Genomic DNA, 24,573 nt, shown 5'->3' on the forward strand with positions numbered 1-24,573 from the left:
GCTGCTGCTTTCAGGTTTTTTGGATAAAGTTTTCTGAACTAACCCAATAAGTTTACAATTAATCCCATGAAATATTGACGAGTCCCGCTAGTAATAATAATAATAATCCTTTCTACTATACGCACAAAATCTGAAATTTGGGGGAAGGGGACTTAATTTCACTGATACTTGATTTATCGACCCTGAATGGATGAACGGAAAAGTCGACCTCGGTGGAATTTGAACGTAGAGACAGATGAAATGTCGCAAGAGATTTTGCCCAGCGTACTTAATAATTCTAGCAGCTCGCAAAGAAAATATACTCAAATTAAGATAGAATTTGACCTATATCAAGAAACATTATAGCGGCTCCGGAAGTGATTTACTTGACCTGCGCATGCTCATTAAGCCCTAGCGGGAAGTGCACGTCGAAGTTCGTCTAAAGATTTATTTACCTTAATATAAGAAAAACTATATAAAACGTAGAAATATATATAGAATACAGAAATGATTACTAATTTACTGTAGGATAACTGTAAATTAATTTAATGAAGTACTTGTGATAGTTTTAAACCTAATGATCTGCTGTGTGTCGCCTATATCCTGCTATTTATCGATGTTAAACTGCAAGTGATAGGAAAAGAATACACTGAGGTGAGATAACATTTATTTATGTACATTGGCAGACGAAACTCCACCTGCATATTATTTACATAATATCGATAGTTTTTTCCAACCTGTGTTGATACATTTTATAATTCTATTGTGTGAATCAAAATATGAACGTTGACGCCAAGACACTTGCTAACTCAGCAAATTGATTTGGTAAGGATAATGTTCTTGGATGGGCGGACGGATGCCAATATGTTTTGGTGTAGATTCTTTTAAAATTAAAACAACACTGGTTTTTATATTACGTATTCCTTTTTTTATTACAAAAAATAGTCCTCGGATTTTAATGTTTTGAACATCAGGGATTTTCCATTTTCATATGTAATAAACTGAAAATGAAATAACAGTGCTGATAATTTCTTGAAGTGAAACAATACCGCTTTCAAATGCAGTTGTCTTCATCATCTTACATCCACTTTCCATGCTGATATGGCTTGGACAGCGAGACATAAATAGATGGATTGCTCCAGTTTCTCTGTTATTTTGCTTGGTTTCTATGGCTGGATGGCCTTCCTAACACAAACCTCTTTATAGACTGTATTTGTGCTTTTTTTTCGTGACACTAGCACTAGCTTAGAGGGTGAAAAAGAGAATGGACGGAGTTATAACTTCAGGTGAGGTGTTGGAAAAAGTTGTATACTGGGCGGAATGGATGTATTGTTGGAAGAAGTTACAGTATGATGGGAGGAATGGATTTATTGTTGTTTTTGGAGGGTGTTAGAAAGATTAATTGAGGGCGAGGTGGAAGAGCCGGAGCACATTCCCAAAGTAACGTGCTTTACAAGGTGACTACAAAAGAACATGGTAATTATTCTGTTACTAAAGAACAATATACTCCTCTTCTTAGAGAGAGTGAACCTAATATTCAAAACTGTATAATTAAGAAATTAATATTAAGCATTCAGAGTTAATATATAATTTAACTCCCGGTTACCAAAAAAAAAAAAAAAAATGTGTAAATAGGTGTAAATAAATGTGTAGAAAACGAATAGGAAAACAAAAATTTACGGTGGTGAGAGAGCTTTCGGAAAATTCACAAGATCCGATTTTCCCCTCATAACTTTCAGGAAAATGGATATCCTTTTAATGAAATTTTACAGAAACACCTTTCAAACCGCATAGCTTACGATTATGAAGAAATTTTAGGGGAAAATGTTTTCTGAAGGGGTGAGGAGAAGACTGTCGGAAAATTCACACGATCCGTTTTTTCCCCTCATAGCTTTCAGGATCTAGTTAAGCACCCGGTCACCAAAACAAAACGAAAATGAAAACAAAAATTTGCGCAAACGAATGGAGGGTGGGTGTTTAGAGGACTATCAGAAAATTCACCTGATCCAATTTTTTCTCCTCATAACTTTCAGGAAAATGGATACCTTTTAGTGAAATTTTACAGAAACACCTTTCAAATGGCATAGATTACGATTATAAAGAAATTTGAGTGGAAAATGTTTTCTGAAAGGATGGGGAAAGGACTCGGAAAATTCACATGATCTGTTTAGCATACTTTTCTTATAGAAAATATTTTTTCTTATACACACAGCTTCTTTTTTTATTGTTGTTTATATTCCACCAAGATTCCACAAATTTCTTTATCATCATAATCTATGCCGTTTGAAAGGCTATGGAAAGGTTTACTTGAAACCTATCCCTCATTTCATTTTCGATATTGTCACCTTTGAAAACTAGTGCTCGAGAATTTTGAAGATAGCACACATAGAAACATACACACACAAAATATTGAAAGACCGTAGAGAGACATAAAAGAATCAATCTAAAAGCCAGGAATTCAATATCAAAATATCTTCAACAATATCTTGCAAGATATTTATTTATAACTTCTCAACATGAAGAAAGTCTGTTGCACAAGTTCTTCATAGAGGCAGCCAAGTTATACCTTCCTCTCTTGAATTGTTGCCATCAAATAATTACCAGCGAAGATGAAGGTATGTATATGTATGTTTGCACAAATTGTTGTTTTCATATTTGTTTTCTACACATTTTTTACACCTATTAGACCTTTTTTGTTTTGGTGACTGGGTGCTAAACTAGATCCTGAAAGTTACGAGGGAAAAAAATGGATCATTTTCCCCTCAAATTTCTTTATAATCGATCGTAATCTATGCTGTTTGAAAGGTGTTTCTGTAAAATTTCATTGAGAGCAAAAATCAGATTGTGTGAATTTTCCGAAATCCTCTCCCCACCCATTGGGAAAGCATTTTCCCCACAAATTTCTTTAAAATCGTAGTCTATGCTATTTGAAAGGTATTTCTATAAAATTTCACTAATATATATCCATTTTCCTGAAAGTTATGAGGGGAAAATCCCATCTTGTGAATTTTCCAAAAGTCCTTTCCCCACACACCCATTTGCGCAAATTTTTGTTTTCATATTCGTTTTCTACACATTTATTTACACCTGTTAGATTTTTTTTTTGCTTTGGTGACCAGGAGTTAAACTATATATTAACCACATACAGTACTGAGTTAAATTATCATACAGGTATGATATTTCCACCTGAACTTCCATTATAATTTTATTTCACCAATAAACATCCAGAAAAGTTGTTAATCAGTTTTTCAAGTATCTAGCATTATCTACAACAATAATTTGAACCTGTATTGGTTTTCTCCTTTTGGTTTCTTATCAAGATTTGAAGAAGGAACACTATACTGAATCATATTAATGTTCTTCATTTCTCAAAACAACAGTAGTATTGAAAGGTTTTTGCTTTTCGTGGTTTGGTCTAAAGGAAAAGTTATGCCTATGGTCTCCACAGAGATGGCTGTGATGCAGTTTTTGCTCTTGGAAAACAGGCCAATGAAGTTTCAGAAAAAGGCACTAAAGAATAAAGTACATTAGTGACTTCATGCTAATCATTCTGATCATCTTTTTCTGATGTGTTGTAGGATGACCAACTGTGTATCACTGCTGTTTTAGGAGTAAGAGTTCCATAGTTCTAATAATTTTATTAACAGTTCTATTACTTGTATTAAATCAACTCTTCTGTTTAACTAAGTATACCTGGTTTAAATCTGTTAATAAATTGGCCAGTGTATAACACTTTATTGCAAAATTGGCAAGCATTCATATGTTTTAATATTTCATTATGAATGTGCTATTTTCATGTGAAGTCTTAACCCATAAGCATTCAAACTGGCCATACCTGGCCAACATATACAACTTGTTTCATGTTGAAACTGGCCAGATCCAGCCTCTCACCTCGACCCTACAGCATCATTCTAAAACTAAACAATCACATTCTCAAAATCTCTAAACTACAAGATAATGCATGATTAATTCAAAACAATATAAGCAAACATACATTGCATTTGACGGAATAATGTGGATACTAAAGGGCTAATCTCCTTTGAAATACTGATCTATTGTCTACGTTTATGAAACTATGTGATACTGATGTGATTAGTTATTTATACATGATACGATTAATTATTCATACATTCTACAATTTATTGATAAATGTATCTAATATTTATTTTATTTTATTTCAGGATATATTTCTACGTCTATGAGGATTTTCTATAGAAGAGGTTCTACAGTTAACAGAGCTGATATATATATGGTTCTTGAAGATTTGAGTACCCAATATAATTGCTTCTCAGATGTGCGTCGTACTTTTTTTGCTTAGAACAGTGCTTCTGATTTCTTTTAATTACTAAAAATTAAATTACTGGAAAATTGTTGTCTTTGAGGTCGTTGCCAGTGTCACTGGACTGGCTCCTGTGCAGGTGGCACATAAAAAACACCATTTGAGCATGGCCATCGCCAGTACCGCCTGACTGGCTCTCGTGCCGGTGGCATGTAAAAACACCCACTACACTCTCAGAGTGGTTGGCGTTAGGAAGGGCATCCAGCTGTAGAAACTCTACCAGATCAGATAAGAGCCTGGTGCAGCCATCTGGCTCGCCAGTCCTCAGTCAAACCATCCAACCCATGCCAGCATGGAAAGTGGACGTTAAACGATGATGATGATGATATTTACTTGCAAATGTCTTAACAGAAGGGAAAAATAAGATCAGAATTTTAAGTTTGAAGTTTCTATGTTCAAAGAATGTTTCAGAAAGCTGGAAAGCGTTACAAATGTAATATTTGTGGGAAAACACTTACTACAAAATGTAAATTATCTATTCATAAGTGCACTCACACAGGGGAAAAGCCATACAAGTGTAAAATATGTGGAAAAACATTCTCTAAAACAGGTCATCTAAAAGCTCACTTACATACTCATACGGGAGAGAAACCACACCGCTGTGAAATATGTGGGAGAGGTTTTTCTACAAAAGGCAATCTGACAGCACACACACTTACTCACACTAGAGAAAGGCAATACCACTGTGAGATATGTGGGAGACCTTTTACTCAATTTGGTAACTTAACAAGACATAAACGTATTCATACTGGCGAAAAACCATTCAAGTGTGACGATTGCGGGAAAGCTTTTTCTAATGTGAGTGACTTTCAAAGGCACAAAAGTGTGCACTCAAAGCCATACCACTGTGAAATATGTGAGAAAACATTTGCTGTGAAATCTTCCTTAATAGTACACAAACGTTCTCATACTGGGGAGAAACCGTATCAGTGTGAAACATGTGGGAAGGAATTTTCAGACAAACCTGTATTAAGAAAGCATAAGCGTGTTCACACTGGGGAAAAACAGCACCACTGTGACATCTGTGGAAAAGCATTTCCTGAAAAATATGTTGTAACAATACACAAACGTACCCATACGGGAGAGAAACCATATCACTGTGAAGTTTGTGGAAGAAAATTTGCTGATAAGAGCAGCTTAAGAGGACACAAACGTGTTCACACCGGAGAAAAGCCACACAATTGTGAAATCTGTGGCAAAGCATTTGCTCAAAATGGTTCTTTAGTGAGACACAACCGGATTCACACTGGGGAAAAACCATATCACTGTGAAATATGTGGAAAATATTTTTCAAATAATACCATATTAAGAAAACATAAACGAATTCACACTGGGGAAAAACCACATCACTGTGATATTTGTGGGAAAGCCTTTTCTCAAAAGACTTTTCTAACAGTGCACAGACGTACTCATACTGGTGAGAAACCATATCACTGTGAAGTTTGTGGGAAAGAATTTTCAGAAAAGGGTAGCCTAATAGGACATACACGTATTCATACTGGGGAAAAACCGCACCACTGTGAAATCTGTGGCAAAAGATTTTCTCAAATTGGTACTTTAATACGACATAAACGCACTCACACTGGGGAAAAGCCATACAACTGTGCTACTTGCGGGAAATCGTTTGCTCGTAGTGATTATAAATATACTCATAAATGTGCTATTGATAATGGAAACAAACCTTAGCACTGTGTTTTGAAGGAAAGCATTTTTTACATAATTTACTAGTTTTCTTACTCAAGCTTATTCACAAGAATAAAATCATAACTGTGACATTTCTGGTAAAGCATATATGAGAGAGTATTAAGACATATGTTTATTGGATGTAAAAAAAAATTTAGACAAATAATTTTCTGTGAGTTTTGTATGGATAACAAAACAATTTAAAATGACAAAACATTAACTACTACTACTGTTATGCAGAAAGAGTGAAAGGAAGGGAAGCAACCCCAGTATAGGACTGGCATTTTATTTATCAACCTCAAGAGGATGAAAGTTAATATTGACAGAATTTGAACTCAAAACCAAATGCTAGAAGGATTATTGTAAAGCAATCTATTTGATGCTCGAATGACTACCAATTGGTTTCTTTATACACGTATATACAGTTTTAATGTAATTTTTTATACATTCTTTGAATATGTAAATTATGTACAGAAAAATAAATGTAATTTCCACTGTCTCTTTAATCTGAACTTAAGTTTCTTTTTACTGTCTGTTTCACTAATATTTTGAATAATTTATCTTTTTATTTTGTATCTGCTTCAGTTATTAGACTGTGGCTTTGCTGGGACACCACCTTGAAGAACTTTAGTCAAATCAATTGACCTACAAATTTTTTTTTAAAGCCTGGTACTTATTCTGTCAATATCTTTTTGCCAATCAAACCAACACTGGTTGTCAAATGGTGCTGGTGGGGCAAACACAAAGACACATTTTATATACAATGGGCTTCTTTCAGTTTCTATCTATCAAATTCACACACAAGGCTTTGGTCAGCCCGAGGCTACAGTAGGAGATACTTGCCCCAGGTGCTATGCAGTGGGACTAAAACCGGAACCACGTGGTTGGGTAGCAAGTGTCTTACAACATAGCTGTGCCTGTGCCTATTTAAACAATTCTTTTTAATAAGGATTCTTATTTCTGACTCACCATGTTTTGCGATGAGGCATTCACTCCACTGACAACAGTAGCATATTTTCATCCAGCGCTTACATAAGAAGTGCATGCATAGGTGTGTTGTTGAGAAGCTTGCTTCCCAACCATGTTGTCCCAAATTCTGTCCCATTGCATAGCACCTTGAACAAGTGCCTTCTCTAACCCTCAACCAAGTAAAGCCTTTTGAGTGAATTTGATTCATAGAAATGGATAGAAACCTGTTGTATACCTGCTACAACAAATTCTATCTGACTCATGCAAGCACGGAAAAGTGAATATTAAATTATAATGATGGCTCACCATCTGGTCACCTCACATCTATGCCAGTGAGATACAACTGTATTTCACTTGTATACATCAGCTGCTGATGTTTTTAAAACCCTTACTGTATCACATTTCTTGTACATAAATCCGCTTTTCACAATTTTTTTAAAGAAAATAGTCAATAGAGGAAGATAAATGCTCAAGACTTTTACAGGCATTCTTAGATTTGTTAGATTCAATTGATCCATATTGAGAACATCTATTTGTTGATACCTTGAAAAAAAAGAAAACATGGGTAGAAAGGGAATTTCAGAAAATTTGCAGTTCTGGGTTGGAAGGACTAGTGTCATATGGGACTGGTATGTGGGGTAAAAGGAGCAGGGGGTGGGTCTCTGTAGAGGATGTTTATAGCTTCACAGTATAAAGGAGCAGACACTGGTAACTATAAAAGAGACTGGGTAAAAGCACTGGATTTATAAGTAAGAGATAGCAACATGATGAATACAGACTAGGGTGTTTGTAGCAATAGCATTGTTCCTTAAATGTGAGAAGTATTCCAGTGAGTTTTCTATCAATGAAAGAAGACATAGTTTTTGTTGCTAGCAAAGGTAACACCCTCATCTTCCTGCTCTTTACTATGGCAAAAAAGCTTCCATCTTCTAACTAGTTACCCTTTGTGTGACTCTTCTAGCAAAGTCTATGTAAAATTGGGAGATATCACCATCAAAATTCCCTGTGTCAACTTAACAACTATGGATATTTGCTCTTTCTTGATTGCAAATGGACATAACTTCTTAGTAATATCTCTTACAAAACTGTCTTCTTGTAATCTCAAAATGACTTCTGCTTGGCTAGTATCACTATGTGTAGTTCTAGCAACTTACTTGAAGGTGTTTGGTAAATGAGATGGTTTGAACTTGTGCCATTTTCTGTCTTTGAAAACATTCCTTAGATGTCTGCCTGATTATGTTCACTTTTACAACATTCCACATCATAAAATCAGACAATTTAGCAACCCATTTTAGCTTGGTTCTGTTGTTGGTCTTGCTGCTAGTCTTGGTACTACAGCCATTGTTATCACAGTTGCAGTTGTTTGTGTTGCTGTTGCTGCTACTGTATTTTGTGTTGGTACTGCCTTGCTATTGTTTGTGCTGCTGTTGCTATCACTATTGTTGATGTTGGTGCTCCTGCTTCTTGTTCTCTTTGCTGCTGTATGTTGGTGTTGGCAGTAGTGAGAAGGACCTCCTCTCTACTTAAAAAAAACAAAAAACACAGGAAGCTCTTAAGTGCTTTTCAGCACTACACACATGACATCTTGGTTCTTCTGACCGCAAACACCACTTGCAGCTCCACTCTGCTGGGCAGGTGGATAAGGTCTGGGATTTTACCCACAGCTTCTATTTTGATCTGAAGGAAGATTTTTGGTGTTGTCCCCAGACCCAAACTGCCTCTCTGTTTTTCATTGAGGACAATACAGGCCAAGTTCCTCCAGATGTCCAACACTTATAAAACTCTCCCTACCTTAATATGCCATATTTAGATTAAACCACACTATTGAAATGCGTGTAGTGATGTAAACTTTCAGTTTTTGTTTACTTAGCATTACATCTCATAACAAGACCAATTATGTCTGGATACAGTCATGGATTTGCAGGATACCTGGGACCAGTGTACAACAGTTTACCTCCATATGGAATACTGAATTGACTAGTTGAATTACCCAGGATTTTTCTGAGTGTTCTGTTTAGCCAGAGATACTTCTTAGTTGATTTGCCTCAATGTATTCGATCCCTTCTATATTACTATATACTTACACACACACACATGTATACATAAAAGGCCTTTTTGTAGTCAAATAAAGTGATGCGTAGAGGCAGCTTGTATTCATTTGTTCAGTCTATAAGTAAATAAGACTACAAAAGGGAGAACATTAATCAGCTATGGAGAGATTTATGCTAGGAATATCATTACATGAGCGTATTTGAAATGAAATAATTCTTGAACAAAGTGAAGTGAATGATGTGATTCCAGAATACCACAAACACAAGTTCTGCTGGGCCAGACATGTTGCAAGGCTCACAGACGACAGGTAGACCTGTGAAATTGTTAAGTGGTATCCAAGAAATTGAAAAAGGCTGCTTGGAAGATCTCCATGATGATGGAAAGACGATTTAGGACAAGATGGAAAAGGATGGTACAAGAAAGAACTGGAAGTACATTGTGATTTTACGCACACATGTAAAATCACTGAGAAATATAAAATTTTGAATTTTTATAAAATAAAAAGCATGTGAAAACTTGTAAATAAATTGGATGCAGTTTAATGTTTTACAAATTTATTGTTATGCATCAACATATGCATGAAAATTAAATATTGTTATTGATTTTAAAATATTGTATGTTTTTTTTTCTTTCACTGTGCATGACCTTATGGCAGCTGAGGCATTTTCAATTTGTCTTCTTGCCTCAATTAAATTCCCTGAAAATTGAACACTCATAGAGAGTCGAAAATGTTTCAACTGTAAATTGTCTCAAATTTACCAAGTCAATTTATCATTCTCTGGAATGAAACAACCCCCTTCCACAGTTGTAGAGTCTCAACCATTTTCTCATTGGAGCAAGTCCATGCTGAAAAACAGGATGTTAGCACCAAAGTGGAGTAAATATGAATGGAAGAAAAGAAACAGGAAAGGGATAAAGAAGATAAGTTATGCAAACTCAGGCCTGTGAATCATTTGTGTAATGTAGCCTATTTATATATTTTCAAAGCAAATTTGATATTGACCAAACTTTGAAAACTCTTATAAATTTAGTTATCAAAAATCTGCAGGGATGATAAGAATCTAAATGAGGGACAATATTTTTCAGAATGTATACTAATTCATAGATTGACAACTAATTCTTAAGAATGATAAAAAGCCTTGATGGGGCTTAATTACATCAATGTTTTTAATAATAATAATAATAAAACATTGTGTACAGTGCTCAGGTGCATTACAACTCCTCTAAAGTGTATATATAATCAGGTGTAGTTTCGGCGGATTTTGGAAAGCATGAAGGCCTTAAAGGATGCAGTGTCATGGCAGTCAACAACTGATGCAGGCAGTTTATTCCATGCTTCAGCAACTCTGAGCGTGAAAAAATGTTTCCGAAAGTCATGGGAGCTGTGTTGTTTTCTGACTTTGTAGGCATGTCAAAAAGGTGTTCAGTGTTGTTGTTGGTGAGGTGGTTGATAACTTTGTGGGTGTTTACCAAGTCCGTCGCCTAATGCCGGAGCTTCAGTGAATCCATGCCCAGGGAAACAAGGCGCTCAGAATATGGTAGGTGTCTGATGGAGGGTATGCGTTTGGTTGCACGTCTCTGGACAGATTCCCAGGAGGTCAATGTTCTGAGCAAGATAGGGGTTCCAAACTGATGATGCGAATTCCAAGTGTGGTCGTACCATAGCTGTATACAGTTTTAAATAGATGGTTGGAGAGCGGCTAACAAAAGTCTTGCTGAGTGATGCTAAGACACCCTTGGCCTTCTTGACAATTTTTAAGTAATAGTTTAAGGTTTAATATCTTACAAAGAAAGTGGGCTCAAAAGTAAGATCAGAAATGAGAAAGGTGTGATGATGAATTTGATGAATAGTTCCACTGTGACTTGATGTTGTGAAAAATGGATAATTAAGTACCTGTTGTATATGTTTAGAACTGTTAACTTGACCTGTGAGTTCAAGTTCTTCATCAACTTCGTTATATCATGGGCTTTATTTTATTGGTCAACAAAAGTGCATCATTACAATACCAAACATTCAGATCCTAGTCAAACTCCATCCTAACAATATCATTGATACATAGCACTGTACAGGACCAGTAACATTGCTCTGCTGAATTTTTGAGGCATAAATGATGCACTGGTCATGAAAGAAGAGATAGGAGTGTTTAACAAAATTTAATGCAACATAACCTACAGTACAATATTACAAAATAACTGAGTAATCTATCATACATACATGCATGGCCAAATATATGTGGTTCAAAGAAGTATGACAGCTGATTCTTTAATCAACCGAAGGAAATGGTTTTTCTAGGCTGCAACTTATAACAGAAGTGTTGTCATATTTTTTTCTTTCTGTTTTTTTTTTTTTTTTTTTTTTTTTTTTTTGTAAGAGTAGAAGGATTTGAACTCAGAACAAGCACAAACACTGCAAAACATCTAGTCCAACACTCTAATTCCACCAATCCACTACTCTGGACTGGTACTCTATTTATCAACCTGAAGGTGCGGCAAGCAAATGATCTTAGTAGAATTTGAACTGTATCCAACATGCTACTATCTGTAAATCTGCTGCCATGCAAATTTACTGAAGTATCATATGCTTGTGAAAATGTGTATGAGTATTTGCATGGCAATATTTAGAGATAAACTCTAAAGAAATATGTGATGTATGATACTGATCTATTCACACATGGACAGTTGCATATACAGTAATCCCTTGCCATATTGCAGCTTATCATTTAAGCTTATGTCGATTCCTCCGTGGTGTTGTTTTACATTTATAATAAAATATACAAATTTTAATGCTAAAAAAATATACAGTACAGTACTGTTTCTACTTTGTGGATTTTCACCTATTGCGGTGGGTTTTGGAATGTAACACCCGTGATAGTCGAAGTGCTACTGTAGTTGTGTCAAGAAGAATACAAGGTATAACAGATAAAATAGCAATGTCAAAGAGAAAAAAGTCACCAGCACTGTGTTCACTGAAAATTTCCAGTGTTACAACTATTATTCTGATTCTTAGTTCAAATTAACATAAATTAACATATATATACACACATTTTCATGCACTTGCTGTAATTCTTTATACTTTATGCAATTCTTCTAAATTCTGGCAAAAGAGAGATATTTTGAGGGGAGGGGGAAGTCAATTACATTAACCCCAGTGATCAACTGGTACTTATTTTATCAACCCTAAAAGAATGAAAAGCAAAGCTGACCTCAACAGCATTTAAACTCAGAACATAAAAACATCAGTAAGAATGTTGATAGCCATTTTCCCCAGTGTTGTTAATTCTGCCAGCTTGCCTCTTAATACTATAAAATATTTGATGCAGTAGTAGTTAACCCATATATGTCCCTGGTTGCGTTTTCGCAATGCAGAACCTGCTCCTACTCGTTTGGACACGAACTCGCCAGGAAGCATCTGACTGAGCATATGAAATGTTCAGTAGGCAGTTGATACCTGTAGCCAACAGTTGCATAATGTCCTCCTCCAGATTCTGAATGCTTACCATAGCATTTAATCTAAAGTAGCAGGAGTACCCGGCGTTGCCCGAGTGCATTAGTTCGAAAAGGCTTAATAACTAATAAAGCGATTAACACCCACTCCCTTAAGCACCTTTCACGCTTTATGGCAAGGTGAACACCTAAGTAACTCTTTAAGGGAACCGCACGTGTAATATTACAACAACAATCAAGTGAACAAATAAAGCAACGAAAATTATAACAGCAATAATGTAGGACTGAAATATGGCACCAGTACGGTAAGTCTACAAAACTTCCTTATAAACATTTTTAGTTTTCCCCTGGTGAATGAAGGCATGTAAACTGTTCCTACAACCCACTCTTGAGCAGCCAATGTACAGTTGACCGTATGAAAAGCATGGTTCGGCTAAGTAAAGTCCAACGACAGACAACGACTGCCCCTGGGACTTATTAATGGACTTGACGTAACTGAATCTAATCAGAAACTGAACTCTGCGGAATGTGAACGGTAAGTCAGCAGCTGAAGGCACAAGGAGAATTCGTGGTATGAAGACGTCTTGACCTTTACCACAGACGGTCATAATCGTTGCTTCAATGACATTGGGAAGTAATTTTGTGATAACAAAGCATGTACCGTTGCACAATGTCAGTGAATTTAAATTCTTTATTATCATAAGAGGGCTACCTATTTGAAGAGTAAGAATACGTGGAGGTACATCTGAAGGCTCCAAGAAATTCAGTGGGATAATCAACTACCTCATCCTAATTGGGAATGGTGTCTACTGACTTAAAACTGCAAACAGAGCTGTTTGTTTCATGAATCAACGCCTGGAGCTGACATATTAAGGCTAGGACGGTAGCAGGTAAGAAGAACTGCTATCTGGTAGCCTGGTTTGCATAGTCACCAAAGTAGTAAAGTTGTAGAAATTGAGGCAAGGAAATATCGATTGGCTGAAGAGAACCAAGCATGTGATATATTTGCCCCCGAACTTTAAAGGATGGCATGAATTGTCCTGTAATGATGTTAGCCCTGAATGAAGTCATTTGGAAGGCGCAGTTGTAGGTGCGAAAGTGCTTAAGAAATTCAGTAGAGAAAGGCGAAGCCCCAGTCAAAAGGTCAACCAAAAGACTGGGGGGATTTTCTAATGGAGGTATTTTAATCTTACCATTTGAGCAGCACATGCCTGGGGTTTCCTCGGGTCACTTTTTGGCCTAACAAAAGTTGCAGATCCTACTCATTGTGCCAACTGTAATGTCCAATCTGCTGCTGTAGTCACAGCTGGGATCATAAGTGAAAGCCTTTAATGACCAAAACTTGAGGGCCGTTGAAGTCTTAGCCTGTCAGCTGCAAATGTTATTCCTCTGCCGTTTACCCGAACATTTTTTCGAAATCAATTTATACTTAGAACCTCCTCAGACACATAAGCAGTGTGCGTGTGAAGTTTATATTTACTTGTTTAAGCGTTGTACTGGATAAATTGAGAAAACAATTAAAATAGTTCAAATACTAAGAAATAAGCATACTCCATTTCATTTTCACCAATTAATTTACGAAGGAGGGAATGAGTTACTTCCCTTGGAAGCTTTAAAAAAAAAATTACACCTGCTGTTCAACCATGCCCAAATGTTATCATTTTGTTTTACATATTTCATTTTTATTATTCATCATCAATAGCAACTTCTGCTGAGAAGAATGCATGAGTGTGTATGTTTGTTCCTTTGTGGCAATGTTTGGTATGTCATGGTTGCTGTGGTTTAGTGCTTTCTTTCTGAAGAGATTTCGCATAAATCTATTCACATATATTTACTTTCACTACTCCCATATACATATGTATTGTCATCATTTAACATCCATGTTCCATAGTGGCATGACTTGGACTACTATATACAGTAGTGGTAGGGAACATGTCTAGAATCAGGTGGTGGTGATATCTTTGCCAGTTCTTCTGTATTACCTTCTGCACTTATGCATACAAGAATATGAGAATTGCCTATAACATAAGCATAAGGCCAAAAACATGTGAGTGGAGAATAGCTGATTATATCGCCTCCAGTACTTGACTGGTGCTTTAATTGCCTACTCTGGAAGGATGAGTGGCAGAGGTAATCTTATCAGGATTTGAAATCAGAACTTAAAGGGCATGAATAAATACTACAAGGCATTTGTTCAATGGTCTAGCTATTCTTCCAGTTTACTAAGTATATATAAATAAACATAGTACTTACACACACAGGTGTGTGTGTGTATATGTATATATATATATATATACTCTTTTTTCTTTTACTTGTTTCAGTCATTTGACTGCGGCCATGCTGGAGCACCACCTTTAGTCAAGCAAATCGACCCCAGGACTTATTCTTTGTAAGCCTAGTACTTATTCTATCGGTCCCTTTTGCTGAACCGCTAAGTTACGGGGATGTAAACACACCAGCATCGGTTGACAAGCGATGCTGGGGGACAAACACAGACATGCAAACATATACACACATACATTTACATATATATATACATATATACAATGGGCTTCTTTCAGATTTCGTCTACCAAATCCACTCACAAGGCTTTGGTCGGCCTGAGGCTATAGTAGAAGACACTTGCCCAAGGTGCCACGCAGTGGGGCTGAACCTGGAACCATGTGGTTGGTAAGCAAGCTACTTACCACACAGCCACTCCTATATATGATGATATATATATATATCATCATTGTTTAACATCCACTTTCCATGCTGGCATGGGTTGGATAGTTTGACACGGAGTTGGCTAGCTGGAAGCTGTCCAGACACAAACTGTCAGTTGTTGTGGGTTCTCTGGCTGGATGCCCTTCCAAGTGCTGGGTGTTTTTTATGAGCCACCAACATGTGTGCTTGTGCAGCACTGGCACATGTGCTTTTTATATGGCACTGCAACTGAAAGGACAAGTCTGTATGTGTGAAAGACAGTAATTTAACTTAGCTTGATGCATCTTATCAAGTACAGCAAATTGCCATATCTCCCAGTCCCTTGTCTTATGCCTGCTTATACAAATCCAGATCGGTGGCACTTAAAAACCAACAACTTAACGAGTTCATTGCCAGGCCCGCCATACTGGCTCTGGTGCTGGTGGTACGTAAAAAGCACCAACCAATCCTGACCGACGTAAGTACCCCGGTACTGGTGGCACTTAAAAAGCACCATCTGAACTTGATTGTTGCAAGGCCCGCCTAACTGGCTCCTGTGCCAGTGGCATGTAAAAAGCACCCACTACACTCTCAGAATGGTTGGCGTTAAGATGAACGACCAGCTGCTGACACTCCAAACCTCAAACAGTCCAACCCATGCCAGCATGGAAAACGAACATTAATCGATGATGATGATACACTTCATTTTTGTATCTGGTTTGCAAGATTCCTTATGTGAATTTATGTGTTGAAATAGATTTTGTTGTGTCTGGGGAGAGTCATAGTGCCTTAATATAACATATTCACTTTCCACTCATTTATTTATTTCAGAAAGCTTTTTTGTTACTGCATTTGCAACCATATCGAAGGATTTTGACTTTGACTGTCCATTATTGAAGCTTTTTTTTTTTTGAGAAATTGTGTGAGTGTGCTTAGGTATATGTGTATATGCATGTATCTTATATATTCGTGTTTGTGTGCATGCCTTTGTGTATGTATGTGAGTGTAACTCTGCTTCCTTGCATGTGCATGTTTGAGTATGTCTATGTGTATGAGTATGTATGTGCACCTGTTATGTGTGCATGTGTGTCTCCAAATGTCTTTGTATAATCTCTTAAGATATTTCCTAACATTTTCTTGTCCCCACTTGTGCGCCCTGATCCTGTCCTTTTTGTATCATTTGGAAAACTTCATACAGTAAATGGAATCTTGTGTATATTTATTTTACAAGTTTAGCAAAAGAGGAATATAATTTTCATTATCTTTAATAAGTTTACCTTTAATATATTTTTATATACAACAGAGTTTTTGTAAACTAAATATTTAATGGAAATGGGGTTCCATTAATGTGACTGGAAGAGCTGTATTTTGTCATTTATTGTTTCAAGCCAGTTTATTATCAAGGACAGGCAAGCAATTATTTGTATGTTTGGATAGGTAGTCTATTGTAACTCAGATGAATGGAGCTCACTAAAAGCAGGAAGCTTTCTGAGTTTATAGCTATTGTTTTGTGAGGCCTTAACTAGAAGATTTATACAGTCTATATATAAGATCCGTTTAATCATAGTTAAGGGATTCTCTTCTAAACATTGCCTAAGTCTTCTATTCCAACAAACCACAAAGAGGCTGATCACATCTCCAGCAATACTGATAATGATGACAGCTCCATTTTTCATGTGTAATTTGTAGTTGAATCTAAATCTATCACCTTTCAATGCATGATCACCTTGCTCGACCAATTATAGTTTTCTGGAGTTTGGATGGGTTTATTGTCATGAATCAACCTATACACGAAAATGAAATGTTTTTATTGATTTTAAAATATTGTAAAAGAGTTACTTTCAAAATTTTTCTTGCTTTGAGCATGGCCTTATGGTAGATGAGGTTATTTTCTGCATGTCTTCTTGCATCAGTCCAATTCCTTGAAAATTAAGGTCTTGCAGAAAGCAAAGAAAACTTTGAATATCAATGAGATTGAGCAGAAAGAAAATTGAAAAAGTTTGTACTGTAAATTGTTCCAAACTCTCTGAGTCAGTTTATATTACCCTTGTTCAGTGGGGTTCTTTTTTTTTTTTTTTACTGTTGAGGTTATGGTAGGTAGTCTGCCTTGATCAAATCTGGTGAGGTAAAATGTTTTTTTTTATTTCATATCTATCTAGTCATTGACATTGTTTTAGGAAAAGATCCAGTTTTAATTGATATCGAGTGTAGAACTCTACCTCACTTTCATAAATAGTCTCCACAGCAAAATTAATGATTACAAATACCACTTAAATCCAAATGAACACCCATAAACACACAAAATTCAAAAGTACTGAAGAAAAAACAATGTATCTCGTTTGTGGCTGTAACAGACCAGAAGTGGATGGTAAGAAAAAAACTCAAGCAAACTAATTAGATGATTGAATAAGAAATGGCCTAGATAATTGTTTAATTAGTTAATTAATAATAACAAAAAAAGAAGCAAAATTTAACTAGCGTGTAATTTTATTGGTAAAATTACTCCTACTGATAGTACAACACACACACATTAGAATAAGAACAGGATGGAGAAAGCTGAGAGAACTTTTGTCTGTTGGCAACCAAAGGTTCTTTCCTCCAAGTGAAAGGAAGGTTGTATGATGCATGTATAAGAACAGCAATACTATAAGGTAGAGAGATATGAGCCTTGAATACAGAGGACATGAGCAAGCTAGAGAGGAATGAAGTTAGTATGCTCCACTAGATGTGCAATGTCAATGTACATGTGTGACAGAGTGCAAGTATATTGAGAGAAAAGTTAAGCATAAGAGGAATTAGATGTAGTGCGCAAAAGAGCAGACTGTGCTGGTTTTGTCATGTGATGCATATGGATGAGGACAGCAGCATAAATCAAGTCAATGTACAACTACACAGGTTTGGGTCAGTGATGTTATTTAAAAAGGATATATTGGATGAGAAAATTCCATGCGCTGACAGTGGAGAATAGAAAGAAGAGGTAATATCAGAATGTGGGATGGTGAAATGGCAGAATTGTTAGCATGTTGGGCAAAAAACTTAATGGCTTTCAGTCTGTTTTTATGTTAGGAGTTCAAATTCCACTGAGGCTGACTTTGCCTTTCATCCTTTCAGGGTTGATAAAATAAATACCATTTGAGGACTGGGATTGATGCAATCAGCTTGCCCTCTTCCTAACACCGCTGACATTGCGCTAAAATTCGAAACCAATATCAGAATGTGGGTCCCACAGACCAGATAGCAATGAATCGAGATAAAATGTCAATGTACTGTAAGAAAACCACGTCAATGAGGATGACAAAAATTAAAATGGTGTGGTTGAAGAAGATTTCTTTCCTGTATGAATTATGAAATGCTTATTTAAGTCACCTTTATACCAGAAAGCTTTACCACAGACTTCACATTTGTGTGTTTTGTCACTTGTATGAGTTACATAATGTTTCTTTAAGTCTTTAATACACAAATAGGATTTAGGACAAAGCTCACACTGAAAGGGCCTCTCTCCTGAATGAAGTAACTTATGTTTTTTCAAGGTAGAACTTTCTGAAAAAGTTTTATCACAATCTTCACAGTAGTATTGTTTCTCTCCTGTGTGGACCTTTCTATGTCTATCTTTGTTTGATTTTAATGAAAATGATTTACCACAAATGTCACAACTAAATGGTCTCTCTCCACTATGAACCACTCTATGGTTCTTCAAGTAATCATTGCACGAGAAAGATTTACCACAAGTTTCACAGATGTAAGGTTTCTCTCCAGTATGAAGGGCTTTATGCCTCTTTAAATTATGACTTTTTGCAAATACTTTATCACAAATATCACACTTTTGTGTATGGAGCATCTTATGCTTTATTAAATCAGCGTTATCCCAGAAAGTATTACCACAAAAGTTACAGTAATAAGGTTTCACACCTGTGTGAGCCATTTTATGCTTAGTTAAATCGCTTTTTCTAGGGAATGATGTATCACAAACTTCACATTCATATATTTTATCTCCAGTATGAATCAACATATGCTGCTTTAATCCACTGTTAATTGGAAAAGTTTTACCACAAATTTCACAGTGGAATGGTTTCTCCCCTGTATGAATCATGATATGCCTTTTTAGAGTAGAACGTCTGTTAAAAGATTTGCTGCACACATCACATGTATATGGTTTCTCTGTTGTATGAACAAGTTGATGGTCCATTAAGATACTTTTGTAAGCAAATATTTTACCACAGATGTCACAATGATATGGACTTTCCCCAGTATGAATCATTCTGTGCTTCTTCAAGTAACAATCACTGAAAAACATTTTCCCACAAATTTCACAAAAAAATGGTTTCTGCCCAGTGTGAATCATCTTATGCTTTGTTAAGTCATTTCTTCTGGAGAAGGCTTTGTCACAAAAGTCACATTTGTATAATTTTTCCCCTGTATGAAGCACTATATGTTGTTTTAATACACCTTTACTTGAGAAGCATTTACCACAAATTTCACAGCGGAAGGGCCTCTCTCCTGAATGAACTAAAAGATGGTATTTCAAAGCACCATTTCGAGAGAAAGTTTTATCACAAATCTCACAGTGGAATGGTTTCTCTCCTGTGTGAATAATTTTATGTTTCTTTAAGTTAGGACTTCTTTTGAAAGTTTTACCACAAACATCACATTTGTATGGTTTCTCTACAGTATGAACAAGTTTATGTGACTTTAAATAAGTATTAGATATAAATGTTTTACTACATATATTACAGTGATATAGTGTCTCTTCAGTATGAGGCTGCTTATGTAAATCAAAATGTGAAATGCATGAGAACTTTTTATTACAAATCTCACAGTAGTATTTTGTCTCTTCTGCATCAACCATAGAGTCTTCCATTATACTGTTATGCTTTCTAACAATGCAACTTTAAATACTTACAATATGACTGTACTTTCAACAGACAAGATAAGTTTTCAATTTTCTATAAATTCTGCAGTGTATATTTTAGTTAACACAGTTCAATGATTCCATCTTCATTTAGAAATAGTTTTCATGATACAAACAATTCCTGAAATATAAGAAAACTGACATTAGCATGGAGTTAACTATAATAACTTCAGTAATATAAAACTGAATATCTATAGCAGGATAATATTTAATAGGAAACCAGTTTAAAAAACTAATGGTACAGCAAAAAAAAAAAGTTCTTAACATGTGTAAGATTAAGTACAAATTCATTGGCTTTTCTTTGAAATTCAAAGTCAATATAAATTCTAAAACATCATCTCATAAAACAAGGAAATGTGTAAGAGCTGCGGAAATACAAATCTTGAGGAAGATATGAAGACAAACTAGCAAGTTTGTATGGGCAGTGAGAATTTCAGAGTTAGTGGACAAGTAGCTTTGAAGTTGAACTGTTATTTACCACAGATAAATGAAACTAAAAATTAATGGTGTTAAGTGTATGAAAATTGTAAAGATACAGATCTCGCAGATGCATGATGAAGCCAAGCTAGATAGTCATACAAAGCATCAAGGATTCCAAAGCTTAATAATTTATGGTATTATCTTATTTTTATTTTAACATACTGTAATGCTAAATAATTTAAGAAGGCAAAACTAACAGTGGTGAGTCATACGAAAATTTAACTGTGAAAGTCACTAGCAAGAAGAGTTTTAATATATGAAAGGAATCATGACATAACAACCAAACTATTGGTAATAGAGTTTTTTAGAATAAGGCATTACAAAGAATCTTGGAGATCAAATGGTATGATTTTGTAGGAAATAAAATGGGTCAAGACAACGAAAGTGCCGTACACAGATGAAGAAATGAGAAGTAGATAATGTATCTGAAGGTTGGGTAATATGCCAAGTAGTAGAACGGACTGTCAAAGGACCAGAAGGAGGGAAAAACTTAGGCCCACTTGACTGAAGACAATGCAATGCAGATAGGACATTAAGAATGGGCAACAAAATAGACAAAACTGGCAGAAATGCATTGTGGCCCTTTCCATTAAATGGCATTGGAGGCTTTCTGCTAGTTAATTTTTATAATTAATATAGTTAACGAAATGCATTTAAAAGATCATAAATGTACTTTACAAGTGAGTGAAGTTGTAAAGTCATGCAGTTACCGAATTAGTTTGATTATAAGCATAAACTTCAAGGAATGCATTGAGTACTCTTTCCCACCAGTTCTAGACACAAACGTATTTATTTAACATGATTATATGTACATCTTCATGGAGTTAACAGTTTTTTCGGCATTCTTTCGATATAACTCGACAAAATAAAAAACATTCACTTCGGGTATTTCCGTGGGTTGTGGAGTATATATATATATATATATATATATATATATAACGAAATTATGCCAGCAATGTCTCATTTAAACTTGAAGAAAAAAAGCCTTTCATATTTGTTTTTACCTGTTTCATGTGTGTATGTAAAATCCGCAAATTTCCAAGCAGAAAGCAGAATCGAACTGTCATTTTCTTCCACGGAAATACCAGTGAAATGTTTTGATTTTGTCGAATTATATCGAAGGAATGCCTTTTTTCTGATGTCTACTTAGATTTTAACCTAAATAAAGTGCCAGTTCAGGGCGAGGAATTTGCAAGTTGGACAAAATATGCCTTGCGTTATCTGTACTGGTTCTTTATTTTCAGCTACCGTTAACTTTACTTTTTATCGTTTATTCGTCGATAAAATAAACTACTAGCCAAGAACTGTTGTCGACTTAATCGACTAATCCCTCCAAATTTCTGATTTGTGCCCGTAGAGACAGCTATTTAGATTAGTTATTTACGTTCTAAGTTCGTTTGCAACTCTACTGATGCAAACTAAATCGATCCTTGCCTTTTCCTTGGGCAACATCAGTAGCACGGAGCAAAGAAACTAATACAGTAACTCTTTCCCCAGGGGCAGATTTTCTTTTTATCATAGTCAATCCCTGGCCATCAGACATCATTCAAGAATCGAGCCGACTTTATTATAGGCCACACAGTATTTGTTGATAAGTTGGTGGGTGAATAATTCATATATATTTCACAAGAGCTGTACACATCCATTTAGATAGATGTACCTCACACCAATGAATCAAGTCTTACGAATCAGTCCACTATATTGAGGGAGCACAAATTTGAGAACATATTGTTAGTAGTTCTTGAGTGTTTTAGCGGAGTTATAAGCATTCGAACTAGACCTCCGATCTTCCAGTATTGTAGTATAGTTTCAAGAGTGTTTACATTTCTCAATTACCATCTACGGCAATCCCTTGATACTGTTTAAGTAAACTCATATAACATTTAAAATGTCAGTCTTCACAAAACGCATTACCGAAACATAGATAACAATAAAATACATCTGTAAACTACTAACACAACAACTATATATGCTAAATAAATCAGACAAAAGATATCTTACATCAACACTGCTTCTTCTGGTCTCAGTTTCTTTCTCTTTTTAAATAACACATCGTTTAAGTACCGAGGGAACTTCTACGTGCAAGAAATAACAGCCAAATCTACCCCTATTGTCTTAGAAATAGGGACGGAACATTGGCTAGCAATTACAATAAGATGGTAGCGTGTATTTCCCGAAATAGCTAGATAGTCTATACCTGGGAAAAATATGAGAAAGTCAAGGCTGGAATGTGTTTGATCAAAGATGAAAATAGCTAAACAACAATAAGAACAATATATTCACTATTTACACATAAACGACTGGATTCCAAAGAGGTGGTGTAACACGGTCTGGCTGACCGGTAAAGAAGACAAAAGTAAGCGATCATTGCCAGCACATGGCTAAACTAAGTAATAACGATTCCTGTCAACAACGGATGAGATATTCAAGAAGGAATATCTGACCTTTCACCTGAACCTGGTGGGAGCTTTAACCGTTCGACTTACAAGATACAGTCGTCATATTTCCTTCAAATAACATCCTTCTCTCTTTCAAAGAGGGATATATTAGATGATGAAGTCCGGGAATTCTTTGTTTGTTAATTTGTCAGGCAGATAATTTCTTTCCTGTGGTAGCGATGCTGTTTTTTTGTTTCTTGTTCTTTTATGGTAATCATAGGCCGGCTTCTTTTGTGCGGTCGAGTTTTGTTGTTAACTTTGAATTTTTTTTTAATTAAGAGGTAGAATAACATAGATCGTTAAATAAGCCTTTTTTTCCCCGTTAAGATTCGAGAGAATTTTTCAAAATACCATTTTTTTGCGAAGACCGGAGATTAAGCGACAGAAAAATGAGGTCACTGGTAGCTAAAGAGTTAGTGGTGAGTATTAGTAGCAAATTTACTTTAGAACTGATCATCAATTTTTATTTTTTTTAATTTTTTGTTTTTAGATAAAAAAAAAAATGAAAATATTAATTTTAGATAATATTCAAATAAAATATATTGTTTTATATGATAAAATAAGAAAAAAATTCTGGTTTATCTCTCGGTCGAAGTTAGAAATTATTTCGTAAAATAACCTGAAATTATCATCTCAAACATTTCATTCACTTAGTACATGCCATTAAACTTCAATATTCAGCAAGATTGCTCCGTTGCTTTGGGTATAGAATCCTTTCCTTTCGTATCAGTAACAACGATATTTTACTGTTTCCAGCAAAATGATAGAGCTACTGTTTTATAAAATTCAGTCACTAAGAATCAGGGCTTACCTCATGATGTCTTCTGAAGAGATTAACATTCTTAGTCGCCAAGCTCTAGAAACATTCCAAGTTGCAGCCAAGCTTGAGAATTCAAAAGGTCCGAGTGATATAATCTTTTAGTCATACTTTTCACCTGTATCGTTTTACTATTACAAATCAAGAAGATAATGGTGCACTTGCTTTTACTGACACAAAAAGGGAAAGATGCAGAGAAATATTACAAGAGGTTGCTAAATGGTAAGAATGCATTAAAGAGGCACCAGCTCTTAACAGATTTACAATTGGTAGCACAGTTAAGGATATGAATTCATAGAAAGCAGCTGGACAATTAAGGATAGTTGCTAAGACATTGAAAATATCTAGTGAAGTAGGACATAGCCACTCACAGAGTCAATCAAGTTGGAGTGTCAAACATATGACTGGCATAATCAGTGGTTCCCAAAGTGGGTGGTTAAAGATCCAGTGGGAGCGCATTGAAGAAAATTGGGATGATAACGAGGTAGCCGAAAGGGGGCAATGAATATAAAAAAAAAGAAAATAATGGGTTAATTAGGTTAAGTTTTATTTGTAAAATATGGTTGTTTTGAATTTGCTTCAGAAAGTGGGCTGTGTTTGTGGTGGTGAGTGGGAGGGGGTGCTAGGAATGTAGCCTGGGAGCTAAGTGGACACCCAGCCTGGAAAAAGTTTGGGAACCACTGGACTAGTTTAAGAAAGGGGTAGAGTTACAGCACAACTTACTTGAGAGAAAATCACTTAGATGAGATGTAATTCAGGTTTGTGCAAAATCAAAAGT

The 24,573-nt window shown here is 35.6% G+C and overlaps 2 protein-coding genes across 8 annotated transcripts; one reads left to right on the plus strand and one right to left on the minus strand.

Annotated features, from left to right (window-relative positions):
* Positions 1–214: 214 nt before the first annotated feature.
* On the plus strand, positions 215–6,507 carry LOC115212975 (zinc finger protein OZF-like). Of its 3 annotated transcripts, none has more exons than XR_004999603.1 (2): positions 215–2,594; positions 4,161–4,481. XR_004999603.1 is itself a non-coding variant. In XM_029781839.2 (2 exons), the coding sequence occupies exon 2, from the start codon at positions 4,721–4,723 to the stop codon at positions 6,002–6,004; it is 1,284 nt and encodes a 427-aa protein (XP_029637699.1). In that variant the 5' UTR covers positions 363–633; positions 4,640–4,720; the 3' UTR covers positions 6,005–6,507. The 3 variants fall into 3 exon arrangements, 1 of the variants encoding a protein (XP_029637699.1); XR_004999604.1 differs by having other exon boundaries at positions 215–633; XM_029781839.2 differs by lacking the exon at positions 4,161–4,481 and adding an exon at positions 4,640–6,507 and having other exon boundaries at positions 363–633.
* A 10,433-nt stretch (positions 6,508–16,940) lies between these two features.
* Positions 16,941–24,318, minus strand: LOC115213019 (zinc finger protein 493-like). 5 transcript variants are annotated; one of them, XM_036503732.1, is made up of 3 exons: positions 23,790–24,318; positions 22,542–22,737; positions 16,941–20,181 (listed from the first exon to the last, which is right to left on the minus strand). In XM_036503732.1, exon 3 carries the CDS (start codon positions 20,007–20,009, stop codon positions 18,453–18,455), a length of 1,557 nt encoding a protein of 518 aa, XP_036359625.1. In that variant the 5' UTR covers positions 20,010–20,181; positions 22,542–22,737; positions 23,790–24,318; the 3' UTR covers positions 16,941–18,452. The 5 variants fall into 5 exon arrangements, with proteins under 5 accessions (XP_036359625.1, XP_036359626.1, XP_036359628.1 ...); XM_036503733.1 differs by lacking the exon at positions 23,790–24,318 and adding an exon at positions 22,985–23,390; XM_036503735.1 differs by lacking the exons at positions 22,542–22,737; positions 23,790–24,318 and adding an exon at positions 22,985–23,390.
* Between the last annotated feature and the right edge of the window lie 255 nt (positions 24,319–24,573).

The sequence above is a fragment of the Octopus sinensis genome, linkage group LG6 (assembly GCF_006345805.1).
Source record: "Octopus sinensis linkage group LG6, ASM634580v1, whole genome shotgun sequence".
Lineage (NCBI taxonomy): Eukaryota > Metazoa > Mollusca > Cephalopoda > Octopoda > Octopodidae > Octopus > Octopus sinensis.

Coding starts and splice junctions, on each gene's coding strand:
- LOC115212975 (XM_029781839.2), top strand. CDS start 4,721: ATGTTTCAGAAAGCTGGAAAGCGTTACAAATGTAATATTTGTGGGAAA.
- LOC115213019 (XM_036503732.1), bottom strand. CDS start 20,009: ATGGAAGACTCTATGGTTGATGCAGAAGAGACAAAATACTACTGTGAG.